The following is a 23,135-nucleotide window of genomic DNA, read 5'->3' as shown; positions in this document are numbered from 1 at the left end:
TCAGCGTCGGTCACCACTGCCGCCATCCACCGAGCACCGCCGTGGGACGCTCGCCGTGGCCAGCCATCTCCAGCTGCTCTCACGTCCTCTCTTTTATCGTTTTAGCTTTGCCTTAACTCCTTGATGCACATTGGCCTTGTTGTTTTGTCAGAAGCGCACCGAAGTCACCAGAACGCGATCTTGCTATCGGTCTGCGCCACCATCACCGCCGGCAAGCCTATCCACGCCACCTCCGCTTCAAACTTTGGGTCATGCAAGTCGCGGTGAGCTTCTTGGTTGTCCGTAGAGATTTAGCTGAGCTAGACAGGGCCGGTAGCGGTCGGACCACCATCGCGCCATCGTACCGTGTGCCATCGAGCTGCCATCACTGTGGCTACGCACGAGTCGTGCCTTAACGCATTCAACCAATAGCGTAGATGTGTGCGCGAGGTCTTCCCTAGCTCGTCGGTAGTAGTCTTATCGCCGAAGACCTCACCGGTGGTGAGCTACGCGGCTTACCCGTCGACAAGTCATGGTCAAGGCCGGGCAGGGTCGGGTTTGACCCTGGCCCCATGCGTCAGTGGCAGTGGGTAGATGAGGGATGGGTGAGAAAAGAATTTTGGTGCAGAAATTGATTTATCCCTTTTTCAAAAAATGTTTAAATGTGCTGATTCTTGTTAAATTCATAGAAAAATATAGTACTATGATAAAATCATGAAAATATTTGTGTTGCCTCTTAATGATGTGCTCTATCTATGAAAAATATGAAATGGTGAAAATCAATAGTTTTTGCATGCTTTAAAATTACCTCTTTTAATTAAAAAATACACTTTCCTTGATTTTTATAGGCTAAAATAATTAACCTTTAATCATGAAACGTTTTGTGTATGCTTTACATGCTTATACCTATCTTCATCAAAATTATGGTACTATTTTGATAATTTTAATTTATCCACTTAAATACATGCTTTAATTATTAATTAATAATTACTAAAATAATTAGGATAAATCATAAAATGACTTTGGTGTGTTTCATACTTTGATTGTGGACCTTGGAACACCAAAACCCCTGCTATTCCATGGTATCTTAATTATTTCCATGATATGCTCATAATCAACTGGTTTAAATAATAATTAAAATGCCTTATTTGAATGTTTAGTTTTATAAGTTTCTTTATAATGATTATGAGTTAGGCAATATGTTAATCTTTTGTTGATCCATGTTAAGTTATGTCTTTCATGATAAACAACTAATTAACTTGATGATTAAATAACTAAAATGCCTTTTATAATAAATAACCCTAGTTCTTAGTGAAGGAAAGTTGTACTCAAGATAATTAACTTTGATTGACTTCTGTTATGCACTTGTGTGTCTTCCATCATACATCATGGCATGTAGTCTATCATGTTAAAGCAAGCATCATTTGTTATGTGTAGTGTATACGAGAGTGAGAAGACTCATGTTGATCAAGTTTTGGAGGAGGTCCATCCACCCATGGTGTTGGTGCCAATTCTGACTACTGGATCTTTCTGTGGGATCTAACCTTCTCTGCGACGCAGGTAAGCCCTAGTGCATACCACCCTTCTCTAGTATTTACAAATCTTTATTACACTTTAAGTCTTGTGAGATGTGCATTAAGTAATTAGAAATTGGCCGAATACTGTTGCTGCATGATTACCTTGATAATCAGTTATCCTTAGTTATACCCTGCTAGTATGAATAGGTCAGTACCTCTTATGCTTAGTAATGCTTAGACTTCATTAGAAGTCGAATGATGGTTTCATCGTTCAAGAGAAATAGGCTTACCTTGCTCTTCTCAGCTCTGTCAATGGATCATGAGAATACAATGATAATGTTAATGTTTAAATTGAGACCAGGCGGGTAGCTTGCATCGTGAAATGATTCAGTGTAGTCCTCCGCCTATGTCAATTGATGACCGTTCATTGTAGACCTATCGTGTTCAAGACCTTGCAATACTAGCCACATACTCTGGTAAGCCTAAGACCTCTGCTATTCCATTATGTGAAAAGCTAACTGTGCACTAGGAGTGAGAGATGGTGAGAGTAGCGTGTACCCACCTTATGGAAACATCACGGATGATGTAGGACGGTGGAGTACTGTATTCTCGGGCAGTGTAGACTGGTTCATGTTTTGGAGGATCCGAGTGAAGGTTGATATATGTAGGTCTAGGACCTACATATGTCGTGTGGTAAGAAAACCCTAGCTGGGCCAAATCGATTCGAATCGCCGTGCTTCTCGGAGAAGAAGACTCGATCCCCCAATCTACATCGCAGTTAATCAATGAAACATGGTTACTTCGATATGAGAAGAAATGAGTTGAGATGCTTAAAGAAGTGATTGATTTAGATTAGGTGCAAACTGGATACTATGGATACACTTAATACAAAGCTAAATATTGAAAGTAAAGATCCACTGGTGGTAATCTTTTCTGCAAAAGTTACTCCTTGCTTCTATCTTTCCTTTAAGCCAGCATGTCCTTGGAGTTTTTTTCTTTTGGTCAGGTACGACTTGTTGAGTATCCTCAAGTACTTAGGGTTTGTTAACCCTATTGTAGGTTTTGACTAGTGCTACTGATTGAGGTCATGTTGGTGGGCTTGACATGATCTGGTCATCTCTTCTACCCTAGATGCTTCATCTAAGTTGTTTCCATAGTTCCACTCATCTTTTGGAACTTAAGTTAAGTTGTTACTTGAACATGTTTTGTAAAGTAATGTTATAAGTCTTCCACACTCCAATGTAAGATATTTTTTGTAACAAATATTGTAATGTTGTGATAACTCATGTTGATCATGTATGAGTTGTAAAATGTGGATGATTCAGGGTTCCCCGAGGACACCCGACAAACTACCAGAGTTATCTGGCTCTCGTGTGGAGTAGTCAGAGGTCTTTAGGACAATCACAGGTGCATGTGGGCCATATAATTTGGGTGGTTCTACCACAGCTATCGATGATGATGACCGGCACAACTGCCAGGTGAGTGAGATCAGGAGTGAGATGGTAATACAAGCATCAAGACATGAGATTTAGATAGGTTCGGCCGTCAGTATGACGTAATACCTACATCTTGTGTTCTGATGTATTACATTGAGATGTATGGATCATGTCCACTAGGGGACTCCTACCTCTCCTTATATACTCTAGAGGGGTAGGGTTATAAGGAAAGTAGCCTATTTGGTACTATACAATATCCTGTGGTGCACGCCGAGCAGCATCGTGCATGCCTTGATCTTGTGGGCTGGGCCACCTCTGATGGTGCGGCCCATGTCTTGTCTTGTGGATAATGGGGGCCATACCCCCATAGTCGGTGCGGAGCACTTTGGTGTTGGAGCGGAGGGCCCTAGAGGTTGCGTGGAGGGCCCTGTAGTCAGAGCAAAAGGCCCGATCGGAGGCGAACCAGGAGGTGCTTGCACTTCAGGGCTGGGTGATAGGGACAGAGGAGGCGAACGCCCGGCTATGCGCGTAGGTGACTCAATAGGTGGAGGAATTCTCCATCCTTGAGAACTTCCACGTTGGTACGTACCTTTTCTATTTTCCGTCGTGTTGGTTTTTTCCTTTAGCCTGTTTCTGAGCTTGCCGCCCTTCTTTCAGAGCTGGGCAGAAGGGTGAAGACGCTGGAGCAGGACCTAGAGACGATCAAGGCGACCTTCAGCCATAATGCAGAGGAGTTGGCCAAGTCCCATGAAGAGCATCGTGCTCTCAAGGGGGAACTTTACCAGATCCGCAACGTTGCCTAGCTCATCGTCTCGGAAGTCTTCAGGTTGGTGCCAAGCACTAGCGCGCCCACCGTCCAACTGGCGGAGGTCCCGGATGTGGTTCGGGACCTTATCATGAGTGGACTATTCTATGGGGCGTCGAGGGTGCTGACTTCGGTGGCGACGCACCACCTGAACCTAGACTTCACTACTATCTATAGTGGGTATGCTGAAGGCTTGAGCACGGAGGATATCCAATCGATCGGGGAGAGCTTGCTGCCGCATGCAAGGTCAGTGGCAGAGCAAGTCTCTGCTCAATGGGTGATGGATGTCCATTGTGAAGACATGGCCAGAAGCATATGTGGGGAGGACATTGCCCAGCCTACGGATGGCACGGAGCCTAGGTCGGAGGTGGATGTCACCCTGGCTTTGACCGAGCCGAACATTGTGCCACTGAGGAGTGAGCAGCCCACGCCTTCGCCGGTCGCACCGACAGCAGATGCCGTCGAGCTAGTCCAATAACTTGTAAAATATAAGTAGTTTAGTGAATGTAAAAAGTTTTAGTTTATGGGGGAGCCCCCATGTAAATGTTCCTATAAGCTTAATGACTATAGTTGGTTTTGTTTTCTGTGATGGAGTCACTCTGTTCGGGAAAGCTTGTTCCCTTTTGTTCCTTAGTTTTCCCTTATCATCATTTTGGTTTTTATTCTTTCTCTCTCATACCTGCTCGTTTGTCGTGTAGGCTGCAACCTTGGGAGCTCGAGGCGTGGCCCGTGAGGCTCAGCTGCTCGTAACCATAGGGAAAGGCGGGGTGCAATCGGTCGAAATGTTTTAAAGCAAAGCTACGTAAGGGAAATTAAAGGAACGAACTCCCCTTTTGGTTGGGTAGGAAGGAATTTCACCATATGATAGTAAACAAAATAGAGAGGTAGTAGTGCACCCTAATGGAGCCCCCGAGCGCCCCGGGCCAAAAAGTGTTTGGGTCGGGGTGCTTTTCTAGGAGCATACGCTAAGTAAATAATAGTAAGACTGAAACTTAGGGAAAGAAAAACAACATAGCTGTTCCAAGCATTTGGAGAAAATGTCATCGTTGTTGTCCTTCAGTCGGTAGGTGTCCAGTCGGATCACTTCAACCTTCAGTCATCTAGATCCTCGCTCGCTACGCCCCCTTTCTCAGTCGCTGCTTCTTCGCTTTTTTCTTCCTTTGGCCTGCCAGCCTGCCGCAGAAGACACTCGAGGAGCTGGCAGTCCTTGTAGAGGTGTTTGACGGGGTAGTCGTGGTTGGTGCACGGGCTCTCCATGAGCTCATGGAAGTGGCCTGGAGGGTCCTACTGGGGCCGTATGCCCGCGTGATCAGTCGTGGCATCCAACGTGGAGTTGGCCGGTTGGCAGTGATCATTTATGTTCTTTTTCCCCCTCTACGTGGAGGGGCCCTCGTCCTGATCCTGGTGCTTGGCCTTATCTTTCCCCCGGCCTCCATTGGAGCGCGGCGGGAGCGGCGCTTGCTGGAGGTTTTGGACATAGGTTCGTGGTCCCAGGCCATCAGGGCTAGGACTCCGGTTGTTGTTGCGTGTGTCTTGGTTTGGCTCGAGCCGCGCGTAGACAGGCGGTCGATACGGAGCGGTCATCATGTCAAGGCGAGGTGCGAATGCGGCCTCCTATGCCGCGCTCGACGGCCGTCGTGGTGATCGGGTGGAGCGACCCATCCGCTGAGTCCCTATTCCCCTGGTGTGCATTGAGGTCGTGAGTTGGTGTCGTGATACGAAGCTCTCCACCTGTTGCACAGCGATGGTCTCCACTAGTGCTCGAAGGTTCCAGTGGATCGCCTATTCATGAGGGTCGTTTGGCTCGGACAGGCCGCACAGAAGCATTACTGCGGCGGCGATGTTCTGACTGGCCCGAGCGAACTGTGGGGGATCATTCCCCCTATCCATGGTGTTGCGCTGGACCTGACGGGCGCGACCCTGGGCGCCGCTCATCGGTCTATATGCATGGGGCATAGTGTGGTGCGCCGAGCGCGCTAGCGCAGTCGGTGGCTGATGCAACCACTGTTGTCGTATGGCCTCACCGTGCTTCCATGTGAGCTCAGGGGTCTCCGCATGAGAGTCCGGTGAGGTGTGAGTCTATTAGGACTCTGCTTCCACCGTTGGGTGTCTCAGAGCGTCCGCCATAGCGCACTCCCAGGACAGACAGTGGCTAGGCATTTCCATGAATTTGGATGCGAGAGGGGGCGGCGTTGGCATCCTTCGGAGCCCCTGGGCGTATGTGTCCACGGAAGATGTGAGGCCGTAGGGGAACCGGTCGTATGGCGGTCGCGTCGGGGACAACGGGGTTCCTCTAGGTAATTGGCGGAATATAGAGAATAGTAAGTAAATAACAGCATATACGTTACTCACAGCGGGGCTTGAGTAGAGAGTTTGCTCAGAATGAAGTGCAGATGTCGTGTCGTCGAAGTCGTGCGTCGCAGAGTCGATGGAGGGCACCCCTCCAACGGGTGCCGGGACGTGAGCCTCCTCGCGGAGGTGTAGTACGCCGAGCCGGTTGGCGACGAAGTCCAGACTTCCAAAGAGGAAGGCCTAGGATGGCTCGAAGATGGGTGGAACCTTCATCCCAACCGGTGGGGGAGCGGGAAACTTGAGCGAGCCAAAACGAACCATATCGCCTGAGCCCGCCATGGCGAGGGTGGCGTAAAAGTAGGCCATCCGATGACCAAAAAGTGTTGAATGTACAGTGTGTCCCCACGGATGGCACCAACTGTCGGTACAGAAAGTGATCAACAAGTAAATATTTGTAGTTTTATCGCACATTGTGATCGGAGGTGGCCTAGCACTCAATGATATAGGGTTTATACTGGTTTAGACAACATGCCGTACATCCAGTTTGAGTCGGTCGGTGACTTTATTCCTGAGCCTAGGTGCTCGAAGTTTGCAGTGGAGTTACAAACGAGAATGAGAAAGATGGAGTGCGCGAGTGGTCCGGTCGGATCCGGTCGGAATGGTCGAGAGCGACAGGAGCCCCTCTATGAGCAAAGTGTTCAAGCGTGTGCTTGAGGTCCAAACCTGGCGGTTCTATGGTTGTGAGCTATTGAAGTTGATTGATCTGGATTAGCTTGTATGAACTTGAATCAACTGAGTCTCTTGGGAGAGAGCGCATCCCCTTTTATAGATGAAGGGGATGGCCTTACAAGTGAGAGGGAGAGAGTTCGTATGCTTCTAAGTCTTGTTGCCCACGCCGACGGGTACAGGAGGATGGTAGGCGTCCACAACACTGTTGGATGTTGGTTGTTGTGGGAGGTTATGTCGTCTTGTTTTGGGTATGACAGATGTCGGCACCTGCATATACTGTTGATGCCTAGAGGCATGTGAGGCGTTTCACCATGTTCACTCAATGTGGTAAATCCCAGCGCCCACAACACTGTCCATGCCTAGAGGCATGTGGGGGGCCTTACCGTATGGGAGTTAACGGCGCCCACAATACTATAGAGGAAAATGTTGGCGCCTACAATACTGTTTGTGTTAGGGTGATTGCATAGTACTATTCGTGTAGGTGATAGGGTACGGTCCCTGGTATCATGGTTTGACTTGAGTGCCTTGCCTTGCTTTCTCTGTTCGTTCCCTGGTCCTTTCCGGGCAGGCATCCCCGGTCGGTTGGTCCCAGTCGGCTCTGGTTGCGCCAGTCGGAGAAGAGCAGTGAGCAGGGTCTTTGCATACCCCGGTCGGAGACGTGGGGTCGGAGTCAGAGGTAGTGCTTTGCCAGGCCTTTCGGTCAGAGAGACCATCCGGAGGCGGCTGGAGACCGAAGTGAGCACTCTGGTCGGAGAGGTGGGTCGGAGTCGACAAGCGGGCGCTGTTCCTCCTCGGCCAGACCTTCCGATCGGTGACTGGACCGCCCTTCTAGCCTGTTATTTTAGACTCTTGGGCCGGTCCATGAGTTGCGCGCTGTCTGCTTGGGCTGAGCCTTTGCGGGAAAGCCGGTCTATGAGGGACCTCGGGTTTATAAACCCAACACCAGCCATCACTGGTTCATTTTGCAATATTTCCTCAGTCGCCATGAAATTAACCTGTCCAGATCGGCTGACTAGCACCTTCTTCTTGATAACGGTCCGCTTGATTAGCCTGGAGTTAGCTGATGGCTGAGAAGACTGGGCTGGCTGGTTTTGTGGACACTCTCGGGCATAGTGACCTTCCTTGCCACACTTGAAACAAGCACCAGGCTTGTTCCTCTGTCCTAGATGAGGTGGGACCTACTGTCCCTAGGGCTGCTGGTGTTGCACCTGCTGGGTAGGTGCACGATACTGAGTGGAAGGAGCCTGAAAGGTCTGCTGAGGCTGTCGAAATGAATGCCCACCCGAGGACTGGTAGGGCACCCGCCTGACAACCTATACCTTCTATGCCTGGGGATGACTAGAAGACCCAGTAGCCACCCGCTTGTGAAATCTCCTGGCCTTTAAATGTTGCAAAGCTGTGCAAATTTCTAACCGATGCTTAAAGTATTTATTCAATTACACTTGACTGCTGAGCTCAAATTCACATGTTTTTTCCTAAACGAATTGCTCTAAACACATTGCTCGCATGCGTCTGGGTCCTTTGCCTATAGCCATTCCCTTATATTTTGTTATTCTTTTCTCAGTGTACTTTCAGAAATTTATAGAGCCAGAACAAAGATTTTTTTTTGTAAGGGTAATTTATTGAAGCACTTAGCCTGCAGGATGTAACCTCCAATTTAAATTGTCATGCCAGTTTGTAAAGGGGATACTTCTATCTTGTAGCGTTGCTGCTCTCAAGAGCTGATTAAAGGTGAAATCGATTTAGTTTGACTCCCAACACTTTGATTTAGCAATTGGTCTCAGCCACTCTGCACATCTGCTAACTTTGATTCAACTATTTTCTTGCCATCATATATGAGAGCACTATCCTCCATTTGTTTATTGTTGTGACTGTGCTTTGTTATAACTATAATTCAAAAGGAGAACTCTTTCGTACATATGTCTGCTGGTTACTCAGTAGCCGTCCAGTGGTGCACAAGTGCTGCTTCTGGCAAAGGAAAATTGTGATTCAAAAAATGGTTTGGTTTTGTAAGGTCAATTCTTACTCTTTATTATCACTGTACATTTTGATAGATTCACTAGACTGCTCATCAGCTATGCCCACCTCCACTACATCAATTCTTACATTTTCACTATTTTGCTCAAGTCCTATGGAATCTGTTCGTTTTGCCTGTTAGCTCAGTTTACTTCTTTTCTTTTATAGTTCAGTTCACCAGGTAGCAGGTAGGAACATTTGTTTTCTTTGCATTCTGCTTACAAAGTATCACTCCTTCAGAGATTGTGCAATGGATAGAAGGTAAAAGTAGTGGTAATTTCCTTCTATTTGCACGTGTTAGCATCAATTTTATACTAGATAGATTCCTCCAAGTACTTGTTATTTACTGCACCTGAAAAAATGGCAATCGGTCTTTTCTATCCACGTCCATATTTCCAGTTGTTCTCAAAATAGGAGGAACTCCTAATGTAATACAGAAATTAGGCAAGCTGAATAAAAGCTACAGGCTATATTGATTTCTAAATGCAAAACTGAAATGTAGGCATCAAAGTTCCTGCATTTCATTGTTTTCAACCTGTAAGTCTATTTAGTTTGCTGCTGTGTGTGTGTGTTCTTGTAAATGTTTTTGTGTCCTTCGCCAATAGCCATTCCCTTATAGTCTATTATCCTTTTCTCAGTTTACTTTCAGAAATTTGCAGAGCTAGAACAAAAAAAACTTTTTTGTAACTATGATGCAAATGCACCATCCAATTTCTAACTATCCAAGCATTGTGGTTGTGTGATAATCCAATGATACTCCATATGCATGCAGCTTGTGGCATGGTTTGACGAAATTAATAATTAGCTGAGCCAGAACAAATAAAGTAACTTTTTGATTAACTGATGCAAAAATTCAGTCCAAATTCCATCTTACCCAACATTGTGGTTTTGTGATAATCCAATGATACTACAGATGCTGGTGATACTCTGATGGAATATTGCCTAGATATTGGAATCCTATGTTTTTCTATTATCTTTGATAGTGCTGGGTTTTTTTTTTTTTTTTTGAAAAAAGTGTTGTTCAGAGAAACTGAAGTGTTTTTATTAATCCTATGTCTGATGAAATATTTACTAGAAATTGGTATCTGGTTAGATTTGTTTGACCTATTGGTGTTCATATAACAGGTTTGTGATGTAAAATGATGCTGCTACTACCCCTGGGATGCCTTTCGTCCATTTAGATCAAGCTCATTTCCAAGTTCATTCATTGAAATGGTTTCACGAGCAGTGCATTGATGTACATATCAAAGCCATCAGTAGATCTGTATATATGTTTCTCAGATTTGGTATGACCACCTAGCAGTGGTACTAGCTCTCGGAGATGCAACTCTAGATAACCAGTTCAGGACACGTTGTTTGCCAATTTATGGCAGGTAACTTCCTGTTATTCTTTGGGTGCACAAATTTTAGTTGCCTCAAGTATTAAACTAAGGTAAACAGAAGTTTATGAACCATTATTATTATTTTCATTCTCTGCAGCAAGTTGACACCACAGTACTAGGCTTATCAAAGGACCAAGCAGAAAAGAAACCTCACATAGCTTCAATGGGGGTCTATATTTTTAAGAAAGACATAAACCTAAACCTTTTAAGGCATGTCAATTCAACTCACTGGAGCTCACAGAGTTTCATTAATTTATTTATCTGATTATCGGACAAAGGGGATTTGGGATCCTCCTTTTTATGTTCAAATATTATGTTCAGTTAATTGCTTAATTGCTCGTCGATCTTAAGATAAACTGTATCATCGTTAGGTCAGATGGCGTTTTCCCACTTCTTTTTATGTTCGAATATTCTATTCAGATAACAATATAGAAAACATAATGAAAGAACTTAGTTGACCAATCACTCTGACATGTCTTCCATTGCTTGGTTCTCAACTTTCATGTGCTGATTTTCTTTATTTTTCGTGTTGTGAAGTTTTTTTTTTTTTTTCCTTTTCTAGGCAGAGAGGACAGTGAGGAAATGTTCTTCGACCGTCCGTTTCCGTAACATCTCTGGCCCCTTACTTCAAGCAGATCCTGGTATCAGTCTCTTGCTTTTTTTTTCTCTTCATGTTCGGGTTGTTGAAAATATCACAAATGCATGCAAAGGTACACATACCCTGCATTCCTTGATTCGATGGCATACTTGTGGAGGAGATAGTCCCTGATGTGCATGGAATGTTAATTTGATCTCCATTCAGATTAGCAAGGAACCATCATATTTTTCTCTTGCACTCAATTCCATTGTCAAACACACCCTTCTTACAGAGGAGGTGAACTACAGTCCCTGAAAAGTAGTAACCATCTTGTTTGTTATCGCAAAATTAGATTTGATAGCTAGGTTTATATATCGCTCATGACGGCGACTTCCAGCTGATGAAAATAAAGCTGCCCACATTCTCTTCTCTGATCCCTTGTGGCTTCAGAGTGCAATCTTTATCATTTTCTTTTCATTTACATGGGGATTGTTTTTTCCATGGGATTTCAGAGTGCAACCTTTATCAGTTTCGTATGGGGTTTCAGAGTGCAGTCTCTATACAGTACCTATCTCTGATGCAACAGAAGAGCTTGGAGAATACTCCTATCCTATGTGACATGCATATACCAAGCCAAAGCGGTCAACATCCACTCTCGTTTCTGTGAAGTAGAAGAAGCCAACCAGGGTTCAGAAGAAGCTGGCTCTTGGTGCAGCCAAAGGCAAAAGGAGAGCAGGGAGCGGTCTGAACTTTCAAGCCCATAAAACGCGGGGCACTTTGCCTTGACGATCCTTGCTTGTCCCAGTGATCCAAAGTGGCCATGCTTTAGCCCTCGTTGTTTTGTGCACTAAACAAAAGCCAGCTCCTTGAAGATGAAAAGGTTACACTCACACATGGCATTGTTTTCCTTCAGCTGGCGCCACATTGTTCAGAGAGACAGAGATGACCCACATAGAATCCGAAGGAAATCAGCAACTGACCCTACTTTGGCTAAGCTATGTGATTAGCAGCATGGATTGTTCAGTTTGTTCTTGCCTGATGCAGTAACCCAGCAGCTTTCGTCGCACCTGGTATCTCTACAGAATTACAAACTTTTTTGGCTTTAATATTTCTGATATGAAGTGGGAATGAAATGATAACCTACATATGCTGAAGGGCAGAAGGGTATCGAGTTCTCTGTTTTTGTTGCTGATAAATTCAACCCAAGATTCTAGGTTCTCTCTGCGAGTACGGGATCCCTTGCCATTTCAGCCATTCTTTTTGTGAACGCTTATGCCTTCCCAAAGGCTATGGAATCCTTTTTCAGTGACTAATGCTCAGCATTAGGCCACTATGCCCACCATGTTTATTAAATTTACATCATGTGAAAAACCATGCTACAATATGATGAGGTTTCATGCGAAAAGACCGTGCCAAATGCCCTAAAAACCATGCCAAAAGTAACAAGTCCCTTTAAACCATGATTCTGCGGTGCCGTCATGCAAGTAGAGCCAAATAAAGGCCATCCTTTGTCTAGAATCTTCCTAAGAGTTGTGTCGACCTGATGCTAATATAACCGTTTTTTCATTTCTTTTTGAAACTAATTTGCAGATGCAAGGCTGCCCCCACAAGCAACTCTCATGAGAGCCATTTCTTCTTTTGCCATATTGAAAACCTGCATCGACGAGTTTAGTTTGCCTTAGAAGATTCTTCTGTTTCTCTTCTTTCCGGATGTTCCAAGCTGTATACGGTATATATGAGCAGCGCTACAATTGTTTACTTTTGTCTTGTGTTATGGCCTTGCAAAGAAGACGACCACCAGTCTTCTATTGTTGCACCGGGGCTGAGGCAGTCGAATCTCCTGAGATGCATCCAAACCTCCATCGTGGAAAGGGTACTGAATGCAAAGGTGCATCCGTATTTTCATTCTTGAGTCTCAAATACTATGCCAATGCTGTGGCCACGGTAGGCTGCCGGGCGGCCGTGGAGGCTGAGAGGTGACCGAAACTTATCCAACAACGGGCCCAGAAGCATGCGGCCACCGAGCGAGGCGTCCGGGCAGGCAGCAAACAGCATCCAGCCGAAGTTGGCCACGGTAGGCTGCCGGCCGGCCATGGAGGCCGTGAGGGTCGCCGAGGACTGGTGGAGCAGTCCCGGTGGAAATGCTCGAAAAACCAGTGGTTTCACACTAGTTTACCCAAGTCTCGCGCGAGAAGAGGTGCTGCTGTGCAAGAAGAGACAGGAGAGAGAGAGAGAGAGAGAGAGAGGAATACAAGCTTTCTTTTTTAAGTCATGTACGGAATTCTATCTAGTCCTGTATGCAATTTTGGTTTGAACAATCTGTCCCAAGGATTTAGTCCCAAAGTTATTTGGTCAGGCCCTGTTTGGTTCCATGGGAGGGACTACTTTTTAGTCCCTTTTAGTCCATTTGAACCAAATAGGAGGGATTACAGAGACTTTTAGTCTCTAGTCCACTAATCCCTTAGGAGAGGTTTATTGGGACTAATGGACCAACTTTACAGTCCATACCCCTCCCTCTCTCTCTCTCTCTCCTCTCACGCCACGCCCCGCCCCGACGGATCCGCCCGCCTCAGGCTCGCCCGGCAATGGCGGCCCTCCCCTCCCCTCTCCGATGGTTGCGGCGACGGGCTCCCCTCCCCCTCCGATGGCTGCCCGGTGGCGGCAGCCCTCCCCTCCCCTCCCCTCTCCAATGGCTGCGGTGAAGGGCAGCAGAGAAGCTAAAGTCAGGGGTGTTTTGGTCTTTGTTCAGCCTTTTAGTCTCCAGAACCAAACAGGTTATTTAGTCTCTCTTTTAGTCTCTAGTCCCTGGAACCAAACAGACCCTTATTATTGTCTTTCTCCTATAACATGTTTTTTTCTTCATCATTTGCAAATAAACTTCATCAACTTGGTTATTATTGACAGACGAAATAAACTTCATCAAGTATAGGGTTGAGTTGAAGAGCAGTTGCTTTGGCAACTCCGAAAGCATGAGCTAGTGGCGAAGTTTAGTGCTAAACAAGATTATTGCACGCATGTTGTTTATGTGCTCAATACCTTTTTTTTAGGGGATGATGTGCTCAATACCTGAATACCTGATTCAGGTACAATAGATGATGTGATGTGTCGCCGGCCCTTAAATTGAGCTAGTGATGTGTAACCTTCACTTGCTCCCACTCCCTCCTCTGGTTTTTGCCTCTGAACCAATGATGAGAAGTGGATGCCGCCATCACCTCTGACTTCTGGGAGAGGACAAACTTGAAGAGATCAAGAAAGAGGTCACCTCCTCCTGGTCTCTACCATGCTGTCTGCCTGTCTCTGAAGACTCCATCCATCCGAATCAATGGCATCGGTTGTGGCAGCTCCAGCGTCGTTGGCTAGGCGCCAAGATCATCCCTGCCGCCGAGTGTGTCAGCTTGAATGGAGCTGGAGGCTGCCGCTGCAGAATCAGAGGATGGTGCAGCGAGTAACAAGAAAGTAGGAGCTAGCTGATGTATTATTGGCTGTTGGAGGAGCTGTAGGCAAGTTAATTCTTGGCTATCCCGAAAAGTTCTCTGTAACGCTTTCGAACGAAACTCTGTCTTCCTAGCTCTCTTCTTGTCACGAGTTTATCGATCTGTGATTGGTGTAAGATCGAATTGTGATTGGTGCAAGAGCTCTGTGACTGCATGTGTGTGTAAAGGTTGCACCACCGATCGAGCGTGATTGGTGAGTTGACGAGCAAGAGCGTCGACGTGCTCGAGTTGTTTAGCAGCGGCGACGACCTTTCCGCTACAAGCAAGCAGGCCAGCACACCTTCCGCACAACGAAGATTCAGCCTATGGGCGAGAGCCGAGAGGCAGGCAACGAGGAGAGGGCGATGGTTGATGGCTTGATGCTATGGTCGTTTCCATCCCACCAAGATTTTTGTTTCCCTCCGGAGCCTAAGTCCATTGGCGACGACGAGGCGGCTGTCGGCTTGTCGCCGTCGCCGGAGGGCAGGAAGGCCATGATTGATAGGGGCAGAAAGCAGGGAGAAATTTCTATATCTGACACTTAGGCCTTGATCCCGTTCACCCTGGAGCCGGCCGCCAACAACTTCAGCAAATGGTGCGGCCTGTTCCTCGTGGTGCTCGGCAAAAGTACGCCCTGACTCCCCATGTTCTATCCGATGAAGCTCTGTCGGACCGTCGTGTCTGGGTCCATATGGACTGCACGGTGTTGACGTGGTGGATCTACGACACCGTCTCCAACGACCTGCTCCAATCCTTGATGCTGCCTTAGTTCAACGCTCGTGGAGTCGTGGCTCCTGGAGGTTCCTTGAGGACGAGTTCCTCAACCACAGCGAGTCCCGTGCGCTGCTGCGTAAGGCTCTTTACTGATGATGGTACGTGTAGGACAAGTGTTCATCACCAAGGTGTTTGCTCCACTCTCGGTATGCACATATACACCACTTCTTTTTTCATCGATCCTACCAGCTTAGCTTAGTGTTGCTCCAATGTTTTCTGAACTAATTTTTGACATTCTAGTCTTGTTTAGAAAACGTGGAAGGTTTACAAATATGCTAGTCCATGGTAGTACTCCATTTACTGCATGGCCTTTTATACCGAGCTTTGTTATTGTTACTACGAAGCTAGTGTGTTTGGTTTGTAAAGTCACTTCGTACTTCATAGCTTAGTGTTGCTTCAATTTTTTCTGTCCTAATTTTTGACATTCTAGTCTTGTATAGAAAGCGTGGAAGGTTTACAAATATACTAGTCCACGGTAGTACTCCATTTACTGCATGGCCTTTTACGCCGAGCTTTGTTACTGTTATTACTGAGCGAGTGTGCTTGGCTGGTGGACCTGCTTTATGAGATGATGCATCATGAATCCATTCTATAAATTTTAGTGGAATCGATGAATCAACTTATTCTATTTCATAAATTAAATAAAAAAATGAGGAGTGAGAAGAAAATAAATCATCTCATTTTTCAAACCAAACGTACCCTTACCAACTTATTTTTAGGATAAGTTTACTACAAGCTGGACAGGAGTAGATTTTTATAAAAAATAAAGTCAAAATAGGAAGTTTTTTTTTTAAAAAAAAAACGAAGATCTGGAGTTGCTCTTAGTTCCCACGGAACAACCGCAATGCCGTCTCCGCCGTCATCCCGCCGCGCACCTCAACGAACAGCAGTATCCCCACCGTCGCGGCGGCCTCCTCCACCGTCCTTACACCCATGCATTGGAACGGCGTGAACTGCCCCGGTGTCACCGCGTCCGCCCGCAGCAGCGCGGTGGACAGGTCCTGCCACCCGTTCACCTGCGCCTTCATCTCCATGGTGATGGTGCCGTTCTTCATCGCCGCCCTGGGGTGCATCAGGCCGGCCACGAGCCCCGACACGGTCGCGAACCGCGTGGCCTCGTGCACCATGAGCAGCAGCACCGGCAGCGCGTCCCTCGCCCGCTGCTGCGCCGCGCCGGAGGCGAGGTCGGCCGGGACGCGCGCGGCGAGCGCGTTGACGGCCTCCGTCATCTGCTGCGGGCCGAGGGCGACGCTGGCGAGGCGGTCCGAGTCGCCGAGCAGGTCGCGGTAGGAGCCGCCGAAGCCCAGGTAGGTGGCGCCCGGGATGAGGCCGCGGGTGAGCCCCCACCACGTGCCGTCGCGGCTCCGGAAGCCCTCCAGGTAGAGGTTGTCGGCGCGCGTGGCCAGCGTGAGCGCGCCGGCCTGGGTCATGAGCACGACGTGGAACCAGCGGCGTGGCGGGTGCTGGCCAGCCTCCACCGGCGGGAGGACGGGGCGGTTGCGGGAGAAGTGCCTCGGGTTGCCTAGCCTGTGCCGCAGGCCGGCGATGAAGTCGCCGTAGTTGTCGTTGTTCGTCACGTCGAATATGACGGTGAAGAGCGGGTTCGTCGCCGATTGTGTTTCGTTCGCGTTGGTAGCCATGGAGGAAACAATGAGATTATCAGGACGCTAGGAGAGAAAGAGAGAGACAAATCGAAGTGTAGAAGTGTAGATTATGAAGCTTCGAACTATAGTTTATACTTGCATTTTGGCGTGATTCATACGCTAACATAAAAGTCTACTTTGCCCCAGACATTATTGAGGAAAGCGAACTTTGCTAAGCCAACAGATCAGAGGCGGCTTTGTGCAATGTTTTTTTTTAACCTGGGTATGCTCAATTCACATTTGCTGACAAATCGTCAGCAATGTTCTCCGACACGTCGCACGTAATGTGCTCTTCTCCCTCAACACAACACAAACCCAGAACGACCAGCTCATGAGCGGCTCGATTGCAATTACGCGATTTATGAAAGCTCAACAAGTTTGAGTCCACTAGTGACTTCACTTCTAGCAGCCCTGCGGAAGCCGGGTGAGAAAATTGGTCCGTCACAATTACTTGTTGCAATGTTTTGATTAAGCTGACAGAACCAATAGTACAGAGGCGGCTTTGTGCAATGTTTTGATTAAGCTGACAGAACATGGTAGATAAAAGACCCAGTCCCAGTTCCCTCAAAAAAAAAAAAAAGACCCAGTCCCAGTTGACTTGATCAGCCAATAAATATCTCACGCACAATCTAGAATGGATAATGGTCGCAGCTCCCAACAATGACTCCAAAAAAAAAAGACACTGACAAAAAGAAATTGAGCCCCATGCATTATTACAAGAGAAACTCATTGCCGACAGATTTGAGTCGGATAAGGATAGAAGCAGGCCTATCCGTAAACACGCAATTGTCATTTTCAGGGGGTGTTTGTTTCTTTAGTCGCTCCTAAAATTTATGTCACATCGAATGTTGAGATACTAATAAAAAGCATTAAATATAGATTAATTACAAAACCAATTACATAAATGGAGGCTAATTTGCGAGACGATTTTTAAGCCTAATTAATCTATCATTAGCACATGTTTACTGTAGCAACACGTTGCCAAATCATAGACTAATTAGGCTTAAAAGATTCGTCTCGCAAATTATTCACAAGTTATGTAATTAGTTTCATAGTCTATATTTAATACTCCATGTCTAAATATTCGACGCCCCTGTAGAAATCAAACAGGGCCTTAAGCTGGTTGCATGTTTGGACCTTCAAACACCAAATCCTCGCCGACAAATTTGAGCGCACAATTGCGTATTCAAGAAAGAAAAAATTTGAGCGCACAAGCTGTGCTGTCGCATCTGTTGCGGCCGGATGGCCAGCTGCTTGATCAGCACAGAATCACCATTCCATACTGGAGCATCAACAAACATATCCATTAGACACTTATCAACAGTATCAGGACAACCAGAGAAGATCACAAGGGCCAAGTACAACTAATCCCTCTGTTGGCACAAATGGTTTTTACCGGATTTTTATATCTATAAATGGAGAACACAACTTGTCCAAATGTGTCCTGTATACGGGGAGCCCTTCTTACACAACCCTAAACACAGGTTTTAACAGGTCAGTGAACCTCTACAGAATATCACATCAAAATGTGACACGCTAAGCTGATCAGCCTAAGGTGGCACCTGAGCATCGGCTAATGTTTCAGTTACCGCGTCAGTAGTTATAGATCCTGACTCTTCAGGCCGGGTCTGAGCTTTTGTTAATTTTTCCAGGAACACGATCACTAGTTACAGATCCTGACTCTTCAGGCCGCTCTGGTTCGCATGGTCTCCATGATGTACAAGTGGGTTCATCCATAAGGGAAATGCCTAGAGTAGCAAGATGTTTCCTGATTCCGTCAGACACCTCAAACTGCTTGTTCTTCCTCGCAACAGTTCTCTGCTGAATCTGCTCTTGCAATTGCTCTTCAGTCAAATTTGCTCGCTTTAATGCTTTGTCCTTCAATTGATTCAGTACCTGTTGGATCAAAGTTTGATCATGAAACATGTAGTAATCATAATTGGACAGCATAGTTGGATTATATTTAGTTATAGACAGACAGTGGCTTTAGTACCTCTGACAAAGATGAAGGTGGCATCAGACCAAGTACTGATAGTTTATCTTTAATTTCTGTCTCCAGAGCAATAAGACCTTGAATGTAATCTTCAGGTTGTTTCTGTGTTTGCTGTTGCTTCTGTTGTTGCTTTTTCTGATGCTTCTTCTGCTCTTGCTCTAGTTTTTGTTGCAGCTTCTGAAAGTAGAAAAGGTGTCATATCAACCACGAAATCCAAAGAAAAAGGGTAATGCCACATACAATTCCTAAAAATTCAAACCTTGGAACATGGTAGCAAGAAACAGTACCAACATACCTTCAAATCATTCATATTGCTGTTAATGGCCTTCAGCAGATCCGTGAGGCCATCCTCACCATCCAGAACATCTGTGGTTTTAAGATCATCCGACATATTGTCCAAGAAAGCTTTATGGTGTCTGTTGACCAGATTTTGCTCCTCGGCTGGGACTGGAACAGAGATGGCCTCTTCACGATATTTAGATAACATTTCATCACAGTCATACAACGTCTACATGGAATTCACATTGAGCAAATTTAGACAAAAAAGATGATTAATTCCCATATCCAACAAATTGGTTGGATACTGACAAACCAATATTTGAACTTTACTTAAGCACCTTATAAATGTAGTATACACGATCTGATGCATTCTCAATTGCTTTATCAGAATGATTCACGTCAGATCTATAATGTGTCCGTATCAGGAAATAGCGTAAGGCCATCGGGTGGTATAGAGAAATAATCTGAAAGAAAATAACTGTTAGAGGTCTGAAGAGTAACCAAACAGTAAAACTCAGCCAGAGAAAATGCTAAAAATAGCCATGTGTTCACCCCATACATCTCTGATAGTGAAGAAGTTATTCTCTGATTTTGACATTTTCTGGTCATCCTTGTTCACAAAGCCATTATGCATCCAGCATATCACCTCACTCTCTGGATAAGCCGCTCGGCTCTGTGCAAGTTCATTTTCATGGTGAGGAAAAATCAAATCTCTCCCTCCACCATGAATATCAAACACATGTCCTAAATAGTGAGCACTCATTGCACTGCATTCAATATGCCATCCTGGTCTTCCATGCCCCCAAGGACTTTCCCAGGAGGGCTCACCCTCCTTGGCAGACTGCACACAGTGATCCACTAAGAATGAGAAGAAAGTGGACAGACACAAAAGCTAAAGTGTAAATTTCATCCATGCCACCGTTTCAGTGCACCTTTCACTATACCACCAGGCCATGTAACAATAACATGTGGCCTAAGGTCCTACATGTCATTGTCACATACTGTTAGTATAGATGGAAGGTGCACTTCAAATGGTGGTTTCTATGAAATCATTCCTAAGATAGAAATACCATTGCATCAAAATTACCTTCCACAGGGCAAAATCTGCAGGATTACGCTTTCTTGTATCGACAGCGACACGTTCACCAGCACGATTTTGATCCAACTTTCTTCCAGATAGAAGGAGATATTCAGGGAAACCATCAACAGAAAAGTAAACATCCCCTTCTATAGCATAGCCATGCCCATTCTGCATTATCTGTTCAGAAACAGATACAGAGCAGAAATAATTGTAATTGCTGAGTAAATAATTTCTTACGATACAAGAGATAAAAGGGATCACAATTCACAGTGCAATTTTGTAGGACCAGTGTAATATAGAGCAAGTTAAGCATAACTTTTCACTATGCTGGAAGCAGAGGATATGGTTTTAGTTCTGCACTAAATTTTAAGGCGATGAGTTAGTGTAATCATCAGTGTTTCTTCTGTTCACAACAGATGCACAGTAGCACAAACATTTAGACTACCGATTGGTACTGTTTACCGCAATACTTGAACATACCTTGGTTATCAACTCTATAATATGCTCAATGTGTTCTGTTACACGTGGCTCACGTGTAGGAGGCAAGCACTGGAGCGCAGCCATATCAAGAAGGAATTCATTGATAAACCGGCTACTCAAACTTGTATGCGTTTCACCAGCTTCATTGGCACGCCTAATAATCTGCACAATGAAAACAAGATCTGGAGTCACTATATAGCATTAAAATATATGACAATATACAGCAAATATACACACACTAGAGAGCATCTGAATAGAAAGGGTAAATTTATAGCGCAATGCAATTCCTACACACTACTTCTTAGCTTGGAGAAAGATAAAAACCACACCATAATAAACCTAAGGTTCCTCTTTGAAAGATGCACACATGCAGAGGGCAACTTTGACACGGGTGATAATAGTCAATTTATTTTTTATCTTTTCGTTGCAAAAAATAGGTAATGCCCTCCTTTGTTAAAAGGGAAGCTGTTGAACACAAAACAAATAAGTATAAAACGAAAATTTCTCCTTTTGTTTATCAATTATTAAAGAGTACTACTAAAATGATCTGGGCATTTATTACCTTATCATCGATGTCCGTAAAATTACGCACATATTCAACTTCATACCCCAAGAATTTAAGATACCTGCATAGAATATACAACCAATTATTTTATCAAAGCATAAGAAGAAAAATTAGAAGCACTAAAAGCTTCATAACACAATTTCAATTCAAACTTAATACATGAAAAATTATCTGGTGCATTGAAACAGTTTGATTTGAACAATAATAGAACTGCTGTATCACTACCATGCCATTAGCTGATCTCAACATGTTCCGAGTTAGGCAGATCGCGTATTGAATACATTGGAGTAATTTATGCTGATGACAAAAACGAAAATTCACTGGATAATTTCGCCAGAGCATACAGAACAATTCCACGTACAAGCAGCGAGAGCAGTAGAAGTCGACTCAATCACTAAACTAGAGGTACTCACAACTTAAAGCACCGGTTTCGGCATGCTTTAGCTGAATTACACCAAGTAAAAGCGTCCCGTTACATAAACCGATCCCACCAATTGCGCATCTAGGAAGCCAGAGGGGCGCCAGATCCAAGGGGTCTGGTACCTGTACAGCACGTCGAAGGCGACGTAGGCGCGGGCGTGGCCGACGTGGCTGAAGTCGTAGGGCGTAACGCCGCAGACGTACATGCCGACCTTGCCCTCCACCCGCGGCTGGAAGGGCTCCTTCGCCTTAGTCATCGAGTTGAATAGCTTCAATTGCGGCTGCGATGGAGGCGGCGGAGGCGGTGGCTCCGCCATGGGTGGGACCGTGGTTGCCTGGAGAAAGGTGGAGGCGCAAAGCCAAGTGTATTCGCGGCGACGGTCGACGGGGCTGGAGGGGAGGAGAAAGGATTTTGCGGCCGGGCCCCTGTCTTTTTGGTTGTGCCTGGTGCCCGTTGAGCAGAGTGGGCTATGGCCCTAGCTATGGCGCTAGCGCTATGCTGCGAATCTTGCAAATACGACCCCGTTTTCGTTTTGGTAAATATTAAAAGATTCCTTCTAAACCTTCTAGCGTCTTAAATTGTAGTAACTGAAGTTTTACTTTGCTTTCACAATACATCTTCAATACCATCCAAATTTCCCTTCTTTAGGTTTTTTATCCCAGCCATTACAATTCTTCTACTTTAAAGTTCTACCATTACAATTCACTTATTCTGAAACTTACCATTACCAGAAGTGCTCATCACATCTCAAAATAAATTTAGACCCAAGTTTATAACAAAGCTACAAGTTGCATGATTTTAGCGAGTAAATTTAAAATCAAACTTTTAATAGATTCGGTGGTAAAATATGATGTACATTTTTTCTGTGTTTCACTTGTTCCTTTTTTTAAACTTATTTCACTTGTTCCCTGCACTACTATAGATTTGAACATCACTACCGGCTTCATCACTGCTGGATTTGTGAGAACCGGCAGTAAAATGAGAAAATGATCAGAGTTGGGCTAAAACTGACAGTGAAGGACCACATCACTGTCGGTTGTGGCTTACACCGGCAGTGAGTTGGCGGCCACTTATCACTGCTGATTCTAACCAAGAACCGACAGTGATTTGGTGCTATCACTGTCGGTTCGAGTCAAGAACCGACAGTGATAAAATAGCAGTACAAAAAGCCGACGTCGTCCTTTCCTTCCTTCTCTCTTCCATCCCGAGCACAGAGGCGCGCGTTTGGGCCACTCCCTCCATTATTGCGGCTGCTCTTCACCGTAAATCTAGCTCTTGGATTTGGAAGAATGGATTGATCTTTTTTGCTTTAAGGTTAGTAACGAGCATCCACTCCTTTGATTTTATAGCTTAATTAGCGTTATTTTGATGGCTACATTGTTTGATTCTCATTCTAGTAGAGAGCACTTTTTCAATTGGACTTTGTGCAAGGCTTCCAAGTAAATTATGGTGAATCCATCATCCAAAAGGTTGGTGTCTTTGAACACATTTAAAATCCTAGCTAATTACATGGTGGTTAAGATCATTGTTAGCATGTGATGATATAATTAGTTCTTGATAAGAGTAGAGTAGATTCTTTTATAATTTTGGTGAGTAAATTGATTCATGTGTCACCTACCAACACATTGTTCGGAGCTACATTGTTGTTCATGGTCATGTCTCCAATTTTAGTCTTTTTTAAAAACTAGGTAGC

General features: G+C 45.3%; 2 protein-coding genes across 2 annotated transcripts; both read right to left on the bottom strand.

Annotated features, from left to right (window-relative positions):
• Window positions 1–15,639: 15,639 nt before the first annotated feature.
• Window positions 15,640–17,080, bottom strand: LOC136508019 (protein synthesis inhibitor II-like). The gene has a single exon (XM_066502625.1). It carries the CDS (start codon window positions 16,618–16,620, stop codon window positions 15,802–15,804), a length of 819 nt encoding a protein of 272 aa, XP_066358722.1. The 5' UTR covers window positions 16,621–17,080; the 3' UTR covers window positions 15,640–15,801.
• Window positions 17,081–17,906: 826 nt separating this feature from the next.
• Window positions 17,907–21,882, bottom strand: LOC136508014 (cysteine--tRNA ligase CPS1, chloroplastic/mitochondrial-like). The gene is made up of 9 exons (XM_066502611.1): window positions 21,565–21,882; window positions 21,019–21,082; window positions 20,457–20,618; window positions 19,983–20,153; window positions 19,455–19,736; window positions 19,234–19,359; window positions 18,912–19,124; window positions 18,617–18,793; window positions 17,907–18,519 (listed from the first exon to the last, which is right to left on the bottom strand). Exons 1-9 carry the CDS (start codon window positions 21,756–21,758, stop codon window positions 18,241–18,243), a joined length of 1,668 nt encoding a protein of 555 aa, XP_066358708.1. The 5' UTR covers window positions 21,759–21,882; the 3' UTR covers window positions 17,907–18,240.
• Between the last annotated feature and the right edge of the window lie 1,253 nt (window positions 21,883–23,135).

This window comes from Miscanthus floridulus, chromosome 1 (assembly GCF_019320115.1).
Source record: "Miscanthus floridulus cultivar M001 chromosome 1, ASM1932011v1, whole genome shotgun sequence".
NCBI lineage: Eukaryota > Viridiplantae > Streptophyta > Magnoliopsida > Poales > Poaceae > Miscanthus > Miscanthus floridulus.
The sequence above is the reverse complement of the archived record's forward strand: the minus strand, read 5'-3'. Positions and strand labels throughout refer to the sequence as shown.